Consider the following 16630-nt stretch of genomic DNA (forward strand, 5'->3'; position numbering starts at 1 on the left):
TCTAATCTTGGTGACAACAGCAATTACAACACAGCCAAATCTGGATTAATCCTGAATGAAATATCTACTTTGTGATTTTTCTATTTATGAATCTGCACCGTATACTCTAGGATTTTCCCTTCTTCTCTGAGTCCCTACTTATAGAGAAGGAAAAAAAAATAAGTGTGGGTGATACTGAATGGTGTTTGAATGATTTGGTGCATCTCCATTTGGTAAAGATAATCAAAAGACAGTTACATAAACAAGTGTTTCAGTTAATTTACCTCTGGTGAATTTTTATCCATGTCTGTTAAGTCTTTTGAAAGAACTGAAAGAGCAACATCTTTTTGAAGATGCCAAAGCGTTGTTGAGTAGATTTCCATGCCTTCAACTCTGTAATTCTCAATTCTTCTAACCTCTGAGAATATTCTTTCAGCCTGAAATACAAAAAAAACTAGTAAGGGGAAAACAAAATGATACAATTTACACATGTACTGGGCACTGTCCTTATAGGACGTAAATGCTACCTTGTTTTACAGTGATTATATGAATTAGTACTAACAACATGGCTAATTTGAGCAACCTCCCACTATAGATCAAATTCTGATGACATCATGTTCATAACCTAGTTTTTAAAAACAAGTCATGGTAGGAACATGAATTCTGAAAAGAAAATTTATTTCCGTCAGAAAGACGGAAAAAGAACTGTATACAAAGTTACAATTTAAGAAGAAGTCAATTATTTTATTCTTTTATTTTAAATTGAAGTATAGTCAGTTTCAACTATTTCACTCTTAAAAACACTATCCCAAGTTTTCATAATAGCCTTACAGAATAACTCTCAGGAAAGGTGGGAGAAGAAGGACCTCTATAACAAAAAACCTGTTTTTGTACGGACTTTTATTTTATTAAGAGCTTGAGTTCAAAACTTGGGGGGAAAACAGGTTCCACTGGCCACCAAACCTCTGTCATGTTGAGCACCAAATATTCCCACCCATGTGGTACCTGCCAGGAATTGTAGCCTGGCAGGAATTATACTAGCATCCCTGCCTAGTATAATTTCCCTTTTCTTCTGCAGCACTTTCTTGACTTCAAGGTCTTTCCTCAGCTACCAGGTCAATTTTTTTCCTCACAACACTCACAGCTCCCAGAACTGTGCTTCTCCCTTGAAGTTTGAGGCTTTGGGTTATATAAAAGCAATTAGTTCCCCAGTTCATCAGTTCAGTAAGTTCAAAATTCTGAAATTCAAGTTAGTTTAGAGTAAGGAATATCTTGGTCTGTTCTTGATGAAATGAAGATCACAAAATAAGGAAACAGCATTTATGAAACTAGAAAAATAGGAACAATACTACGAAATGGCCATATACTATCTAGAATTAGCTCAGATTTGTGACTTCCCTAAAATCTATTAATAATTACACAGCGAGGTTTTTCAAATGGGCATTTTTCAAATACGTATTGGTTATGAGAAGACAGCTCTAACCACCTGCCAAATCACAGGCTTTGGAAAACTTTATGTTTTAAGTTTTTTCAGAATTTGTTCCTTCCTCTGAAAAATGACTATGCCATTGACAAAAAGGAAAATGGAAAAAATCAGTGAAATTAAGTTGAAACAAAGGCTTTCTTTAGTTAAATATCTGGGTCTATATCTGCTTTATAGTTAGGGGAGAGAACAAAATTCATGTAAGGCACCTGTGAAACAATAAACAATTCTGAAAAAGTTTGCCAAACATAGCTCTTACCTGTGGACCAGTAAAAAAAAAAGCCCATAATCTAGCAATGAATAAGGCTTTCTGTCTAAAACTCTTTTTCTTTACTACTCAAAATTACAAGAATAGGTATCTTCTGCATTTATTCTCAGCCTGGAAAAACACTGCACCACTAAATCTTTGCATGGCTCAAGAAGGGAAAAGTAAACTTCTTTCTCTGAGCTTGTTTTAAGAAAAAAATAGCACATTACTATCTCTCAGTCTCCTTACCATGCTTCATTTTTCCTTCATATGACTTACTGTTACCTGTCCTTATACATTTATTGGCTTACAATGTCTCTTACTAGAAAGTAAGCTCTATGAAGGCAAGCAAGTATCTGTCTTAGCTGTGTTATAGTCTAAAAGAGAGTCCAGGACACAACATGCACTCAAATATATGCTGAACAAATGAACAGAAAGTAAACAGAGCAAACAAGTAACCGTATTATCAACTTTAAATAATCTATATTAGAGAAATTTTATTAATATATAGGTTTCTAAGGGTTTTTTTTTAATTTTTTTAATTTTAAATTTAGAGGGTGGGGAAAGAAAATGCTTTGGAAGGAGAACTGGAGAGGAAATTAGAATTTTCTTTGCTTTAGGTTAATTATCCTTTCTTTTCCTGATTTAAACAGTTAATGTAAGCAACTAATATAATTAAAATAAAAATGATAAAATCCTTGTAATAAGAATATCATGTCCTCAATTACATACAAATTTTCTTCATAGCATTCTTCAAGTTTATAAAACATACTAAATGTCAAAAATTCATCCAAGTAATAACTGTGTATATAGTAGCAAGAATTTTGATTATAAATGTCTATTCCATGGTAAACACATATTTTCAGATCCCACTGAGTACAAATATTCCACATAAGAATGTATGGGTGACTTGGGTTCTCTATAAATCTATCTCAAGTAGTCCCAAAGAATTTAAATTACCTCTTAACACAAGAAAAGGTTGTGTTTATAAATTATAAATACTGAGAAAATAAATAAAAAGGCATTACATAATAAATATTTATCCTTTAGGTCTAGACTTCTCAAGTATAAACATTTTAATTAAATTTAAATTATCTCTAGAAAGGCATATGTAACTTTTTTATACTTACCTGCATGTATTCTGAAAGTTCAAAATAGGCCCTTCCAATTTGGCACAGTACCCAACCAGTATTGTAGTGGTGAGAAGGTAGATGGCTCAAGATATTTATAGCTTCTTTGCAGTTGTATGAACATAAAGCTAAATAACCTTTCCCCATTTCACGAAGAAGGCTCATCAAACCTTCTAGGAGAAAACAATGCAGTAAATAAAGGAGAAAAATACAACAAAACAGTTTGGTTTTCTAGAAAGGCTAGGCACAAAATTCATTAAAAATTCCAACATCAAGAAAAAAAAAGGAAGGTACTTTAATGAACATAAAGAAATTTACTTAAAATAACTGAATAAAGTAAAATAAAATACAAAGAAGATGATAAACATTTAAAACAGACCTGATGCTGCTTTCTGCAGATTAAATGCCTGGATCTGAGGTGTGATTGTGGAGATTTTCCCTTCTGAAATGATCGAAGAGTCTAATTTTGTGATTTCCAGGCTATCATTTATGTTAGGTTGAGTTATTCCTCCTTTATTAGTTTTACTTTTTGTTTTTCTGTTTGGGATTTTAGGTGGAAACTTCATTTTTAATTTTTTGCTATTCTCCTGTAACAAAGAGGAAAATCCCACACTTGTTGTACTCATGTATTTTAGATGTCTCCCCAACCCATTTTCTCAAGCATCAGAAATAAAAAAATTATAGTTTTGATTGATCTAATATTTTTCTCAGAAGAAATTTTATTAAAAAAAAGTCTTCAAAGTAACTTAATTTAAATGCAGCAATTCTGAAAATAAATCATATTAACTAACTAGTGTTTAAGGTATATTAGATTTAAGTGTTTCTCTTTACTGAAAGTATAACACTTTCATTTATTATTTAAAAATGAGAAAGTAAGTGGATACCACAACTAAGTAAGCAGATATCTAATTGTCTCAGAGCACTGTAATTCATAAGGTATAAAATTGCTGATCTGTATATGTCAAAGTTAAAGACTGTCCACAATATTTGTCAGTGGATGAAGAAAATTTACCAAAGGTATAAGTTCCTTCTTGTGCAAAGAAACATGCAAAGAAAACAGAAAATTTCCATTTAGTCTTCCCACAATTTCCCCCATGATAACATCTGACATAACTGTAGTACATCATTAAATCCAGGAACTGTAATTGGTATCATACTGTCAACGAAACTACATATCTCACTTGAATTTTATCAATTTTTACAAGCATTTTTTTTTGGTGCATATAGTCCTATGAAATTTTATCACATGTATGGATTTGTGTAATCAACTACCACAATAAAGATATAGGACTACTCTACTACTATACAAAGAAATTCCCTTGTGCCATGCTTTAACAGTCACATCCTTCCCTCAGTCATAACTCCTAAAAACCATTGATCTGTTCTCCATCATTATAATTTTGTTATCTCAACAATGTCATAAAATATTTATTAAAGGACAAAGAAAATTTATTAATGTTATAAATGGCCCTCCAAATTAAAAATCATTAAAAAGTTTTTATATAGTCTAATATATTCATTAGGAACTGAGTTATCAATGAACAGAAATTTTAGAGGGAAGGAAGAATAAGTAAATGGGACCTACAAAAATCTTTAAATTACCTTGGTTGTAGAGCTGTCACTAGTAAAAAGTCGTGAACTTCTTCGAGGCAGTGCATTTGGGGGAGATGTGATAGTGGGGCTCAATACCTGAGGTGTTGTACTAAAAAAATTATAAAAGTTGACATTAAAAAACCCCTCAATTTATGACCATTAACTATTGTTTCAATTCAGATATATTACAAAATATGCATGCAACATGTTTGCATTCTAAAGTTGATGAGTTTCGTCAGTTCTTTTCTCATCCCTCTATAAAAACTCATATTTAAAAAACTATTTGTATCATTACCATAAAATAATAAAAAATTATAGCACACATATTTACCTATCTGAAATTGCTAATTTGAACTTAAAACAATCCACATAAAAATTATGGGTCAATAAATAGTAAACACAGCTATGAATTAATTACCTCTTGCCCTCATTTGCAACTATAGCAAGTTAGAGAAAAAAGAAAAAGCTGGTTGCACATGGATAGTCTAAGTGTGGGATACTTGCCAACAAATAAATACCACTAGAACAACTGATACTTGAGAAGTTATTAGCCTGTAAATTCAAACAGCCACATCAAGGGATTATTCCGTTTAGAGCAAAAGGAGTCTAATAATCACTTGGATACATTTTTTTTTAACTTTAAAGGCAAACCTTAAGATACAAGGATTCCATTCTTAGAAAGCAAGCATATTTAAAACCTAAAATTATGTAATCAAGAGTGAGTAAGTCTATGGACTAAACTATTTACAGTTTATACAGCTTATGGGAAATCCTACTAATTATCCAAGATTGGGTCAAAGAGACTTCTGAGAATAAAAAAGAAGGTGACCAGTGAATAAAAAATGCAGAGGCAGTCCTTAATCCTTTCAAAGACAGACTATCAATATAGAGATTTCAACAAGTGAGGTCATTTGGGTTGACCAATTCATTTTTTTTAATGATAATTTTTTTAATTAAGACTATTTTTTAAGAGCAGTTTAAGGGTTACAGCAAAATTGAGGGGAAGGTCCAGAGAGTTCCCATACACTCTCTTTCCCCACACATGCATAGCCTCCCCTATTACCAACATCCCACCAGAGTGCTACTATTGTTAGTTGATGAACTTACATTGACTATCACATTGTCATTCATTGATAACCATCCAAAGCCTATAGTTTACCTTAGAGGTCACTCCTGGTTTTGTACATTCTATGGGTTTGGAAAAATGTATAATGACATGTATCCATCATTATGTTAATTAAACTATAAGTATTGTACTTTCCCAGATACTGTAAGTTGTTCTAGCAAATTATTAAACCTAAGGGACAAGCATGAACCCTCAAATTTCTTGTCAGGAAATTTCTAGTTGGTCAGAAGTATGAGTGGCCTGGAGAACTCTTGAGCTTGTTATTTCAGTCAACAAGATTTGATGACAGTCTTGTTGGGATTGTGACCATAGCCTGCAGTCTATGCCTCGTCTGGATATTTAGCATCAGAACTGCTTTTAATACTGCAGTGAGGAAACTACCTGAATCTACCAAAAGAACTACTTAAAAGGAACAGGCAGAATAATTCTTGGAGCTCACCTGGGAGTGGGAATAGCTCACATTTTCAATAGCCAGAATGAAGAAATGTCATACTAAACAGGCCACTGAGTACTTAAAGTAGGGCAAAATTAGTCCAGACTAAAGTTTGCTATTGTCCCACCTAACAAAACTAAAAGCAAAAAAACCTGAAAGGATCAAGCTGTCAACAAGTAACTTAATTGCATCCAGAACAAAACTTAGAAAATACTTAAACGAATACAAAAAAGTCGTCCAGCACTCAACCATGTAAAATTTCTAGTAATCGTCATCCATTCAAAAAAAAATACTTGGCATAGAAAGAAGTAGAAAAATATAACTGAAGAGGAAAAAAAAAATCAATCCATAAACAGACCCAGAAATGACACAGTAAGATTTAGTAGATAAGGTCATTAAAACAGCTATTATAAATATAGTTCCATATGCTCAAAAAGGTAGAAGAACGCAGGAACACTTTAAAGGGAGAATCAAATCAAACTTCCAGAGATGAAAAACAGAATGCGTGAGATAAATGAACTGAGTATTAGTGAACTGTGGAACAACTTTAAATAGTCTAATATATGTGTTCTTGGAGTCCCAGAATGAGAGAGAGGGACATGGACAGGGAAAATATTTGCAAAAATAATGGCCAAAAATCAGCTAAATTTGATTAAAACTATAAACTCAGAATCAAGGAGCTCACTGAATCTGAAGGCCAAAAAAGAAGAAAACACACTAGAGCACATCATACTCAAATGGCTTATTATCAGTGATAAAGAGAAAACTTTAAGAGTCAGAGAAAAGAGACCACATATTTAGAGAAACAAAAATGAGGATGACAACAGACTTCTTGTCAGAAACAAGGCAAGCCGGAAGACAGTAAAGCAACATCTTTTAAAAAACAACAACAACAACAACAAGAACCTGTCAACTAGAATTTTATATCCAGTGAAAGTATCTTTCAAAAATAAAAATGGTGAAATCAAAACTTTCTTCTGTCATACAAAGGCTGAAAAAATTCATTACCAAAAAACCCTAAACTACAAGAAATGTTAGAAGTCTTTCAAGATGAAGGAAAAAAATACCAAACTGAAATTTGAATCTACAGAAAGAAACAGAGCACCAGAAACAGTAAATATATGGGTATATATAAAAGAGACTTCTTTTTCTTATTAAAAAAAAACTCTATGAAAGATAACTATTTAGGGCAGAAAATACAACAAGGCACTATGTATAAGTAAAATATATGACAGCAATAGTATTGAGACTGAGAAAGGAGCATGAAAATACACTGTTTTAAGGTTTTATACTAAAGGTGATGTGGTATAGTATTACTTGAAGGTAGACTTTGATAACTTAAAATGCGTAATATAAACCCTAAAACAACCTCTAAAAAGATAAAATAAAGAGTAATTGTTAATAAGGCAATGATACGGATTGAACTGTATCTCCCAAGCAGATACATTGAAACCCTAAACCCCGGTACTATGAATGTGACCTTTTTGGGAAATATGGTTTTTGTAAAAGTAATCAAGTTAATACAAGGTCATTAGGGTGGGCCCTAATTCTATATGACTGATGTCCTAACAAGAACAGGGAAATTTGACTACAGAGGCACACAGGGAAGATGGCCATGAGGAGACAGAGGCAGATACTGAGTTGCACTACCACAAAAAAAGGAATTCCTAGGGCTACCAGAAGCTGGAAGAGATAAGGATCCTCCCCTAGCAGCTTCAGAGGAAGAATGACCCTGTCAACATCTTAATTTTGGACTGTAGCTTCTAGAACTGTGAGTGAATAAATTTCTGTGGTTTTAAGCCACTCAGTTTATTACTTTGTTACAGCAGCTGTGGGAAACAGACAAGGCAATAAAGAAAATAAAATGCTGTATTCAACTATACCTCAATTAAAAAAAATGATAAAATAGAATCAATAATACAAAGAACACAAAATTATTAATAATGCTCATTACAGTTAGTATATATGTTTAATTTTAAGTGAAATGTATAATTCAGTAAATTATGTTTATGTTTAGGAATGGCATATACTTGGCCTGCATAATGTTGTTCTGCAGGAGGCTTCAGGCTTATTCTCATAACTGAGTCCCAGGCAATCACTGCCACCTGTCTGTGAGCTGGCACTCACGATGAGACTTACCATCCTGGCATTTTAGAAACATTGAGGCTTTCTATATAGTCCAAGTATACGCACATGTGTGTCTGTTTTAAGACTTATGATACATGTTCACTATTTTAGGAGACAGAGTTGTATCTTTATCTTAAAATATTAGCTATAATTTATTTTTAAGTCCTTGAACAGGAAAAGAAATCCTATTTAACACCATTTCTGTGTGGAAATGGATTTATTATTTGAAGATTTACTGGAAGATTAACGTTATGATCTGTGTATAGAAATGCATAATAGGGGAAGGGAGAGTAATCTATCTGTACACCAGTGAACAAGGTCATGTAAATTAGAAGAAAATTATTTTAGAGGAGTGCTCAGAATATCTAGTTTAAACAAGTTCATGAGGCAATTAGAATAAAAAGATATTTTACCTAACTTTTGCCTTGGTTTGTATTATAATAATCAACTAAAAATTAAACTATTTTTCCAGTAAGTTAGAAATTTCAAATTTAACATAATCAAAATTTAGAATAGTCATTCAAGAATTCTTGGGACAGTCAAAACCTGTCTAGATTGAAGAATTATAATCATATTTTAGAGCAAGAAAAGCTGAATGATAACAAATAATAACCCCAGGATAAATACCTTGTTTGTGGGCCAGAACTTTGTGTTTGTGCAACAAGAATTGGAGTTACCTCTCGACTATTTCCGCTTTGTGAGAAGACAGACTTTGTTCCAGTTTGGCCGATTCTGGCAACAGACTGTAAAACACAAAAAGTCTAAGGTTTGTGAATTATAAATTTTACTGTAAATGACAAAAGACATCATGATGTGTCCATCTACATTTTCCCAATGCAAGATTTCATTAATGTATCCTGTCATTTGAGAACACAAATTATTGTCATTATTTATGTCACTTTAATTATTAAAATTATTAGAATGAAGATTAGCCTATTTCCTCATATTTTCCTCAGTTTTTTTAACTTTATACTATATTCTCATCTTTTGCTTTAGTTTCCAAGGAAAGGCTCAAACTTCCTACAAGCCATTTATTATATATCTTCTCTAGCTGGGGCTAAGTGCTAAAGAATTTTAAGACAGCTACTATTCTCAAGATTTATAATCTAACTCCATATACATAAAAAAGTAATAATAATATAGTAAGATTTTATATCCCCCTCCTTTGGCACTTAGTATAAAAATGGTTCTACAGAAGTTCAGAGGAGTAGATTTTTTTTAAAATCAATTATTTTTGAAATTCTAAGAATATTGCTCTTAGAATTAGTAAGTATTTCTTTCTGGTGTGGTCAATCTTCCATTAACTGGTCTCTGCTTACCCCTTCTATCTTCTCTAATTTATCAACTTATTTCTATTTATTTTTGTCACTTTGCTTTTATAAAGTGATCTATGACTATTGTCAGTAGATATTTTTAAAAAAATTTTTACTATCAAATAAATTTCTCCAAATTTACTGTTACTTTGATAGCCACTGTATGTAATTCTCAGACTGCACATTACAAATAATTGCTAATAATCATTTTCTCACCATATATGAAAGCCTTATTTTGGCCTTTTCTGCACATTTAACATCATTGATCATGTCCTCCTTTTGAAGCTTTGTATAATTTCCAAAATAGTACAGTATCTTGATTATATGCCCTGCCACTTCATTAGCTGGCCCCTCTTTCTTCCAGTGTTTTAAGTTTCTTAGCTACTCTTTCCCCAGAAGAGCCTGGCCATTTTAACCCTTTAATTATTATTTCTATCACCTGGCCATATTCTCTCCTCTATGACTAACTGTCAAGCCTTCCTCCTCCTCCTCCAGACTGAGACCTCTACATTCACACAAAGGACAAAACTTAAAAGTCAATTCTGGCCCTTTCTTATTTAACAAAGAACTATCTACTGAACTCACTACTCGATCTGACATTTTTAGTTGATATTGCAGGCAGACCTAGAAGTATATTCTTTTTTAGGAATGTTTTGTAATAGACCAAGAAGAGAAAAGGGGCAGAGAAGGCTGAGACAAGAAGTGACTTTTATTATTTGGGCACTGAAATCAGGTACCTGTTCACTGCCTAACTTGTCCTTAATTGCTCTGACTCACTTGGTCTTGGCCCTACTTCACCTGGAATGCTAACTACAATCCTACTCTGCCTTCTGACTACTGTAATAAACTAATTTCCACGTTATGTTTCACTCTCATAATACAACAGCAGGTAGTACTGACAACTTAAAACAAAAAGTCAGATTTAAAATAATCCACACATTAACTACTTTGTAGTTCCTTTTTACCACTCCTGGTATTATCACTCATTAAGAAGCTATCATAGGAAAAAATTTTGCAGGCTCTAAGAAGTTAAGGAGTAAAAGAGCAAAACTAAAACAACAAGAAGAAACATGTCTCCAGGAGGGCAAAGGGGCTCTATCAGTCATTCACATACTAGTATGACTCATTTAGCTGCCATTTCTTAAACATCTATTAAGCCCAGCAATAGGCATTTTGCATACATAACCTAATTTCTCTCATAAGATACCTTGCACCATAGATATGTTTTAAATAAATGGGACTGAGGCCTCTACTGCCACAGAACTTTATGAAAGAACATTATAAAAAAAGAGTTGCAGATGCAATTCAGTCTTACTGCAGTATTTTACCATAAGGATACTGTTAAGTATTTTTCATTTTACTCCACATTTACTTCAAATTTACCCCACACTTATGAGGATCCACCATAAGATTTTATTACCAGAAATAGCTGACTTTATGTGAATCAATTTTTTTCATGTTAATATCAGTACAATTAAAAAACAAATATGGTGGAAACAAGTAAAAACTATGGCAGGTATCATTTCCGTTATTTACACTCAAAGTGACAGAAATAATCTTAATTTTGTTAAAAAAAAAGGAAATTAAAAGTAAAAATCTGAATATGTTTATTTAGCCATATGCTGAAATAAACTATACTTGTGAGTTATAAATTTATGTGGCTAGAAGAGCAACCTGCTTGGTGTCTCCTACTATATAACCAGGAGGCTCTGATAATGATGACCTTCTTTTACATTTAGATCAACAACAACTCTAAGGCAACAACAATTAAATAAAGTTAGATTTTTTTCTAAAATTGCCTTTAACAGATTGGAGTTTTAAGTGAATTTCTTTCATCAGTACCAAAACTGTATTTTACATGGCAAATACCTTTTTTGAAGGGGCTCCGGTGGATGGCACGTCAATTACAGAAGATGTATTAGTGTAGTTTTGTAAATAGGATCCATCTCCAGGACTTGGGGTTTCTAATGGCAAAATCCCAAAACTGAGAAGAGGTTGAAATCAAGGTGTCAAAAAGTCATCAAGGCATATATAAAGCAGCAGTATACTTAAATTAGAAGGTCTAAAAGGAAGAGAATGGCAAATCAGTCTTGGGGGCATTGAGGATCTGAGGGGCAGATTAAATATAAGTTGTGAATGTAGACTATTCCACCCACCAAAATTAAAATTTTTAAAAAAGTCAAACAAGGAACTAAATTGAGCAGCAACTACTGATCTCAGATTTATTAGGAATAAGGAAAAATGGCTTTGTACAACCTAAGATTCAAATTATCAAATTACTTCAAAATCTTGGAATTTATGGGATTTAGATCATATTGTGGAGAAAATGTCTCCAGTGAGTAATGAATCCATCTGCGGATTCGATGAGTTTTACAATCTCATGGTCATACTATTTTAGTAGCTACCTGGCCCTGGGACCCAATTCATAGTCTGTTCTAGCATATAATTTTTCATTTGGATTCTTTGGGATATGCATCCTCTGGGTTGGATTCCTATATTTACAAATACATATATTTCTGATAATTTTGACAAAATAGTTCAAATTGATATGGTATCAATCCTTCCTCCACATTCTGGAAAATAGCACATTAACAACGATCACAGCTGCTACTTTGAATATATCATTAAGAATTCCAGTATTTCAAGAGGTTCACTGTTATTCACTGAATCACAGCCATAAATATCTTTTAATGCATACAGTAGCTGAATAAGGCATATTTCAAGTTTTAAAATTTTCTCCAATATCTAACATTAAATTTTTCTCACAGGTACTGTATTTCTTTTACTTCATTTTCTAAAAATGGAATAGGTTCATTATTGAGTTATTAAATGCCTCTATTTCCATAATGATTTAGAAGTTGCTGTTCATATTAATTTGTATTACTAATAATAAGAATTATTATTAGACCATTTAATATTACAGCACATTTTAAAGTATCTTTTTGTCTTACCTTGGGGTTAATGGGCTAAGAGTAGCTGGCCCTCCTAATAAGCTTCGACCAGTTTTTGGTTTATTTTGAACCTGTTTGGATAATATGGAAGTTCCTGTTCCAAGAGGGACAGTATCTGGTGAAATTACAGCTGAGTCAATATAAGACACTGAGGAATCTGTATTCAAGGAGTACTTTGAATTGGAAGATTCTAAATTCAGTCTGTTTAATTCCTGAAACAGAAAATTTCTACCATGTCATTTACAATACATTACTTAGTTTGGATCATTCTTTTTCATTTTCATAATATTTTGAACACTAGCATTTGATACACTTACAATTGTGTCCTGGGGTGTTTCTGTAAGAACTGTCTCAGGCTGTCTGTGAGATAAACTATGATTAGATACTAGTGTTGTGCAAGAGTTGGGCAGACAGTTGCTGAAGTTCTGTAAAGATGTTAATTTAAATGTTTGGTCAGGATCTGGCTTTTCACCTGTGAAGGGGAAAAAAAAAGTTTGTCTCTAAGGAAATGAGGGTTAAATTTTTTCAAGCATACATAAATCAGTGGAAATAAGGTCTTATCCAGAGTTTTAAAGTTCTTCCTTTTCAGTGAATCTGATTTATCTCCCAAAAGCTCATCCATCAATTTATTGTAAAAGTTACTCCTAAGATAAAGTTGTAAATTTAGGAAAAACTAACCTGCAATGATACTGATTTTATAATAAATCACAGAAAAATGTAGATTTCTGTGTTTGTTTTAAAGCAGAAAGAAAGTGGATCTCATTTTGCTCAAGGTAAGGAGTAAGGGTGGAGAGGTGAAACCCAGTAGAAATCATAGTAAAGCACTTCCATGTGTATCGACAAAATAATTTTTTTAATTGAAGTATAGTCAGTTTACCATGTGTTAACCACAACAATATTTTAAATGCGCATCCACCCTAGAGCCTATATACTGACAAACTCTTCTCCCATATTATCCAGGTCTCATTTTATATAACAGTTTCTGCTCTGGGCATTGTATTAATTTCTTTTCTTATTCAGAAAGCTATTTCCCCCCCTCTTTTTATTTATTTTTTATTTTTTTAAAGGTTATATTCCATTTGTAGTTACTATAAAATATTTGCTGTATTCCCCAGGTAGCACAATATATCCTAGTAGCTTATATTATACCTGTTTGTACCTCTTAATCCCCATCCTTACTGCTCCTCCCCACTTCCCCTTTCCACTGGTAACCACTAGTTTGTTCTCTATATTTGAGTCTGCTTCTTTTTTGTTATATTCACTAGTTTGTTGTTATTTTTTAGATTCCACATATAGTGATATCATACAGTATTTGTCTTTGTTCATTTTGGTCAGTATTATACTCACAACACAACTCATTCTAGAGGAAAAGAGAGGCTATGTTTTTCCTGAAATATATTCATGTTCTCAATTTTAAAAGCCCTTAGCTTTGAAAAATATTTTTCTTGTGGATAATTTGTATCACCTTCTAAAAATTAAGCAGGGTTAAAAAAAGAGGAAGAAGAAATGGGAAAACCCTCCCCGAGCCACCTCTACAAACATACCTATTTCACATAATGACTCAAAGGGGGACCAGAGGAAAGGATTTAAACTAAGGCTCTTTTGGTAACATTCTGATCCTTTGGCAAGCCGATCTGTCTTGCTGTAAAGACAAGCAAATAGATTAGACAAGCTACAAAACCTAAAACATCTATTACAAAGAAACTTTTGATCTAGAAAATTAGGTAAATCTTATAAAAGTTCTGAGAGTACTCTTCTAGATCCTTCCCTAAATGATCAATTTCTCCTTCTTACCATCCTCCAATCTCTACTATTTAGGGCAGTTCAAGTTAAGTCAGGTAGAAGCAAAGAACACAAACTGAGTAGAATGCTAGCAAAATAAACAAACTATCACTGTCTTCTTAAATATTATAATCACTTTTAATTCACTGTTGGATATTAGAATTACTGAAGGGGATATGGAAAATACCCAAATGTTAGTCTTATTCTTAATTTTAAATATTAAGTCCCAGTGGTAATATTGAAAGTGACTTAAATACTTTAAATATAGCACATTTAAATGGTAAGAATTAAAAAATAAATAAATAAAATGGTAAGAGTTTTTATTTTAACAAAAGGTGGTGGTTTGTAACAAAAAGGAAAATTTATGTTTCTTTCTAAATCAGATGTATAAAGACTTATATTTAGAATGTAGACAATATCCCTGGGGCCCTATACACTTGAAAAAAATCTGAAAAATATTGAAATAGAATTGTTGCCTCCCTAGCTTTTAAATGGGAGGAAAGATGGGGGTGAGGCTTAGTGAGACTTTTTCAAGCTTTCAGATTAAAAAATACTATTTACCTGTTCTAAGGTTGAAATTCTTCATTATCTAATAGAAAAAAAATCAAGATACAGCCATTCTGTATCTATATAAGAGTTCTTATAAAACTCTAAGGTTTTATAAAGGACCAGAAGGCATCTAACCAACATTTTCAAGACAACCCTCAAATGAAACTACCAGTTAGAATATATAATCTTCCTTTTCCGGTAGGTGGCCTGAGGTGACCTCTAAAAATGGTTTGCTATTCACTTGACCCAGAAAACCCCACAAATCATGCAAATCAAGAGGTTCAAATTTTTGTGTTCACTTTAGGAACACTCGTGAAACTGCCCAGGCCATTAAGGGTATGCATATCCAAAAAGCCACCAAGTATCTGAAGGACGTCACTTTACAGAAGCAATGTGTGCCTTTCCGTCATTACAATGGTGGAGTTGGTAGCTGTGCCCAGGCAAAACAGTGGGGCTGGACGCAGGGCTGATGGCCCAAAAAGAGTGCTGAATTTTTACTGCACATGCTGAAAAATGCAGAGAGTAATGCTGAACTTAAGGGCTTAGATGTAGATTCTCTGGTCATTGAGCACATCCAGGTGAACAAAGCTCCCAAGATGCAGCGCAGGACTTACAGAGCTCACGGCTGGATCAACCCTTACGTGAGCTCTCCCTGCCACATTGAGATGATCCTTACTGAAAAACAGCAGATTGTTCCTAAACCAGAAGAGGAAGTTGCACAGAAGAAAAAGATATCCCAGAAGAAACTGAAGAAACAAAAACTTACGGCCTGGGAATACATTCAGCAAAAAATAAATACAAATAAAAGTGAAAAATATATATATAATCTGTTTTTATGCTGTATATCTCAGATAACTGAAAGAAGACCCCCTTAGGTAACTAGATGTTAGTGTGCTTTACTTCCACATTTTGCGAGTAGAAAACTAGAATAAATAATGTAATAAAGACAAGAAAGTACCACTAGTTGAACAATATCTAGCTTCCCACATTTGCCTAATTTGAGCCAATAAACACATGAACAAAGCAGGGAGTGGGAGCAGGAGCAGGAGCAGGAGCAGGAGCAGGAGCAGGAGCAGGAGGCAGACTATCACAAAATGTAAATAAGTTTTATCAAAGTCTATACCTAACAATTGCTTAGATGAAATTTCTTAAAGGAAAAATAATTGTCACAAGAATGATATAATCATTTAGTATGGATAGCAGACTAACTTAAAAATAGGAAACAAAGAAAAGACATAAAAATAATATTTTTTGAAAGTAATTGCGAGGAGTAGAAAGTGGCAAATCAATGCTCGGGAACTTTTAACATACAGCCAGGAAAAGAATACAGTGAAACGTCAATGTTTGAGGATTATCCTAAGCTTCAACAGTTCTTACTGCTGCTCACCTAAACTAACTCATGTAATATAGCCCCCTCATCTCTTACATAACTAACTGTACTTTGCCTATTTATCTTTCATGTGTGCTCTCTTGCCATTGTTTATAAGCTTCTTGAGGACTGGAAATTAGATTTCTCATTTTTAAAAAAAAGATTTCTCATTTTAATATCATCTCTTTCCTGTTTTCAATAGCCTGTCCTCTTGCTTTGCTTGTATAATGTAACATAAAAGACACTTTTACTAATAATTTTTAAAACTGCATTGAGTAGACTGCATGAATTATTTAAATTGCCAGAAAAGTGGTAGACAAACTGATTTAAGCAAAGATAAAACAACCTATTTAAGAAAAAAAGTTATGAAAGTATAAGAGATGATCTTTTGTGATGAAAATCCTCTCATGTCCAGTATTATTTAAATCGTATTTTCTTTTTACATTAGCAAAAGGTGAATTCTCTTAAACCTTTGATAAGTTGGCAAGGCTGATTTTTAAAATAAGCTATGATCTGATTAACAGACCATAAAAGAAATTTAAAACACA

General features: G+C 32.9%; 1 protein-coding gene across 4 annotated transcripts in view; it reads right to left on the reverse strand.

Moving 5' to 3' along the window:
* The window catches only part of CDC27 (cell division cycle 27), a 46717-nt gene that overhangs the window by 14569 nt on the left and 15518 nt on the right, over nucleotides 1-16630 (reverse strand). For 2 of the 4 annotated variants that reach the window (XM_031685562.2, XM_006199278.4), the window contains exons 5-13: nucleotides 13927-14024; nucleotides 12700-12854; nucleotides 12383-12594; nucleotides 11301-11415; nucleotides 8746-8861; nucleotides 4442-4541; nucleotides 3219-3426; nucleotides 2840-3009; nucleotides 264-416 (exon numbers count right to left, since the gene is read on the reverse strand). In XM_031685562.2, coding sequence (XP_031541422.1) covers nucleotides 264-416; nucleotides 2840-3009; nucleotides 3219-3426; nucleotides 4442-4541; nucleotides 8746-8861; nucleotides 11301-11415; nucleotides 12383-12594; nucleotides 12700-12854; nucleotides 13927-14024 — 1327 coding nt within the window. Of the gene's footprint in view, nucleotides 1-263; nucleotides 417-2839; nucleotides 3013-3218; nucleotides 3427-4441; nucleotides 4542-8745; nucleotides 8862-11300; nucleotides 11416-12382; nucleotides 12595-12699; nucleotides 12855-13926; nucleotides 14025-16630 lie in introns of all 4 variants that reach the window. The other 2 variants (XM_031685560.2, XM_006199277.4) reach the window with 1 other exon arrangement.

The sequence above is a fragment of the Vicugna pacos genome, chromosome 16, assembly GCF_048564905.1.
Source record: "Vicugna pacos chromosome 16, VicPac4, whole genome shotgun sequence".
Taxonomy (NCBI): domain Eukaryota; kingdom Metazoa; phylum Chordata; class Mammalia; order Artiodactyla; family Camelidae; genus Vicugna; species Vicugna pacos.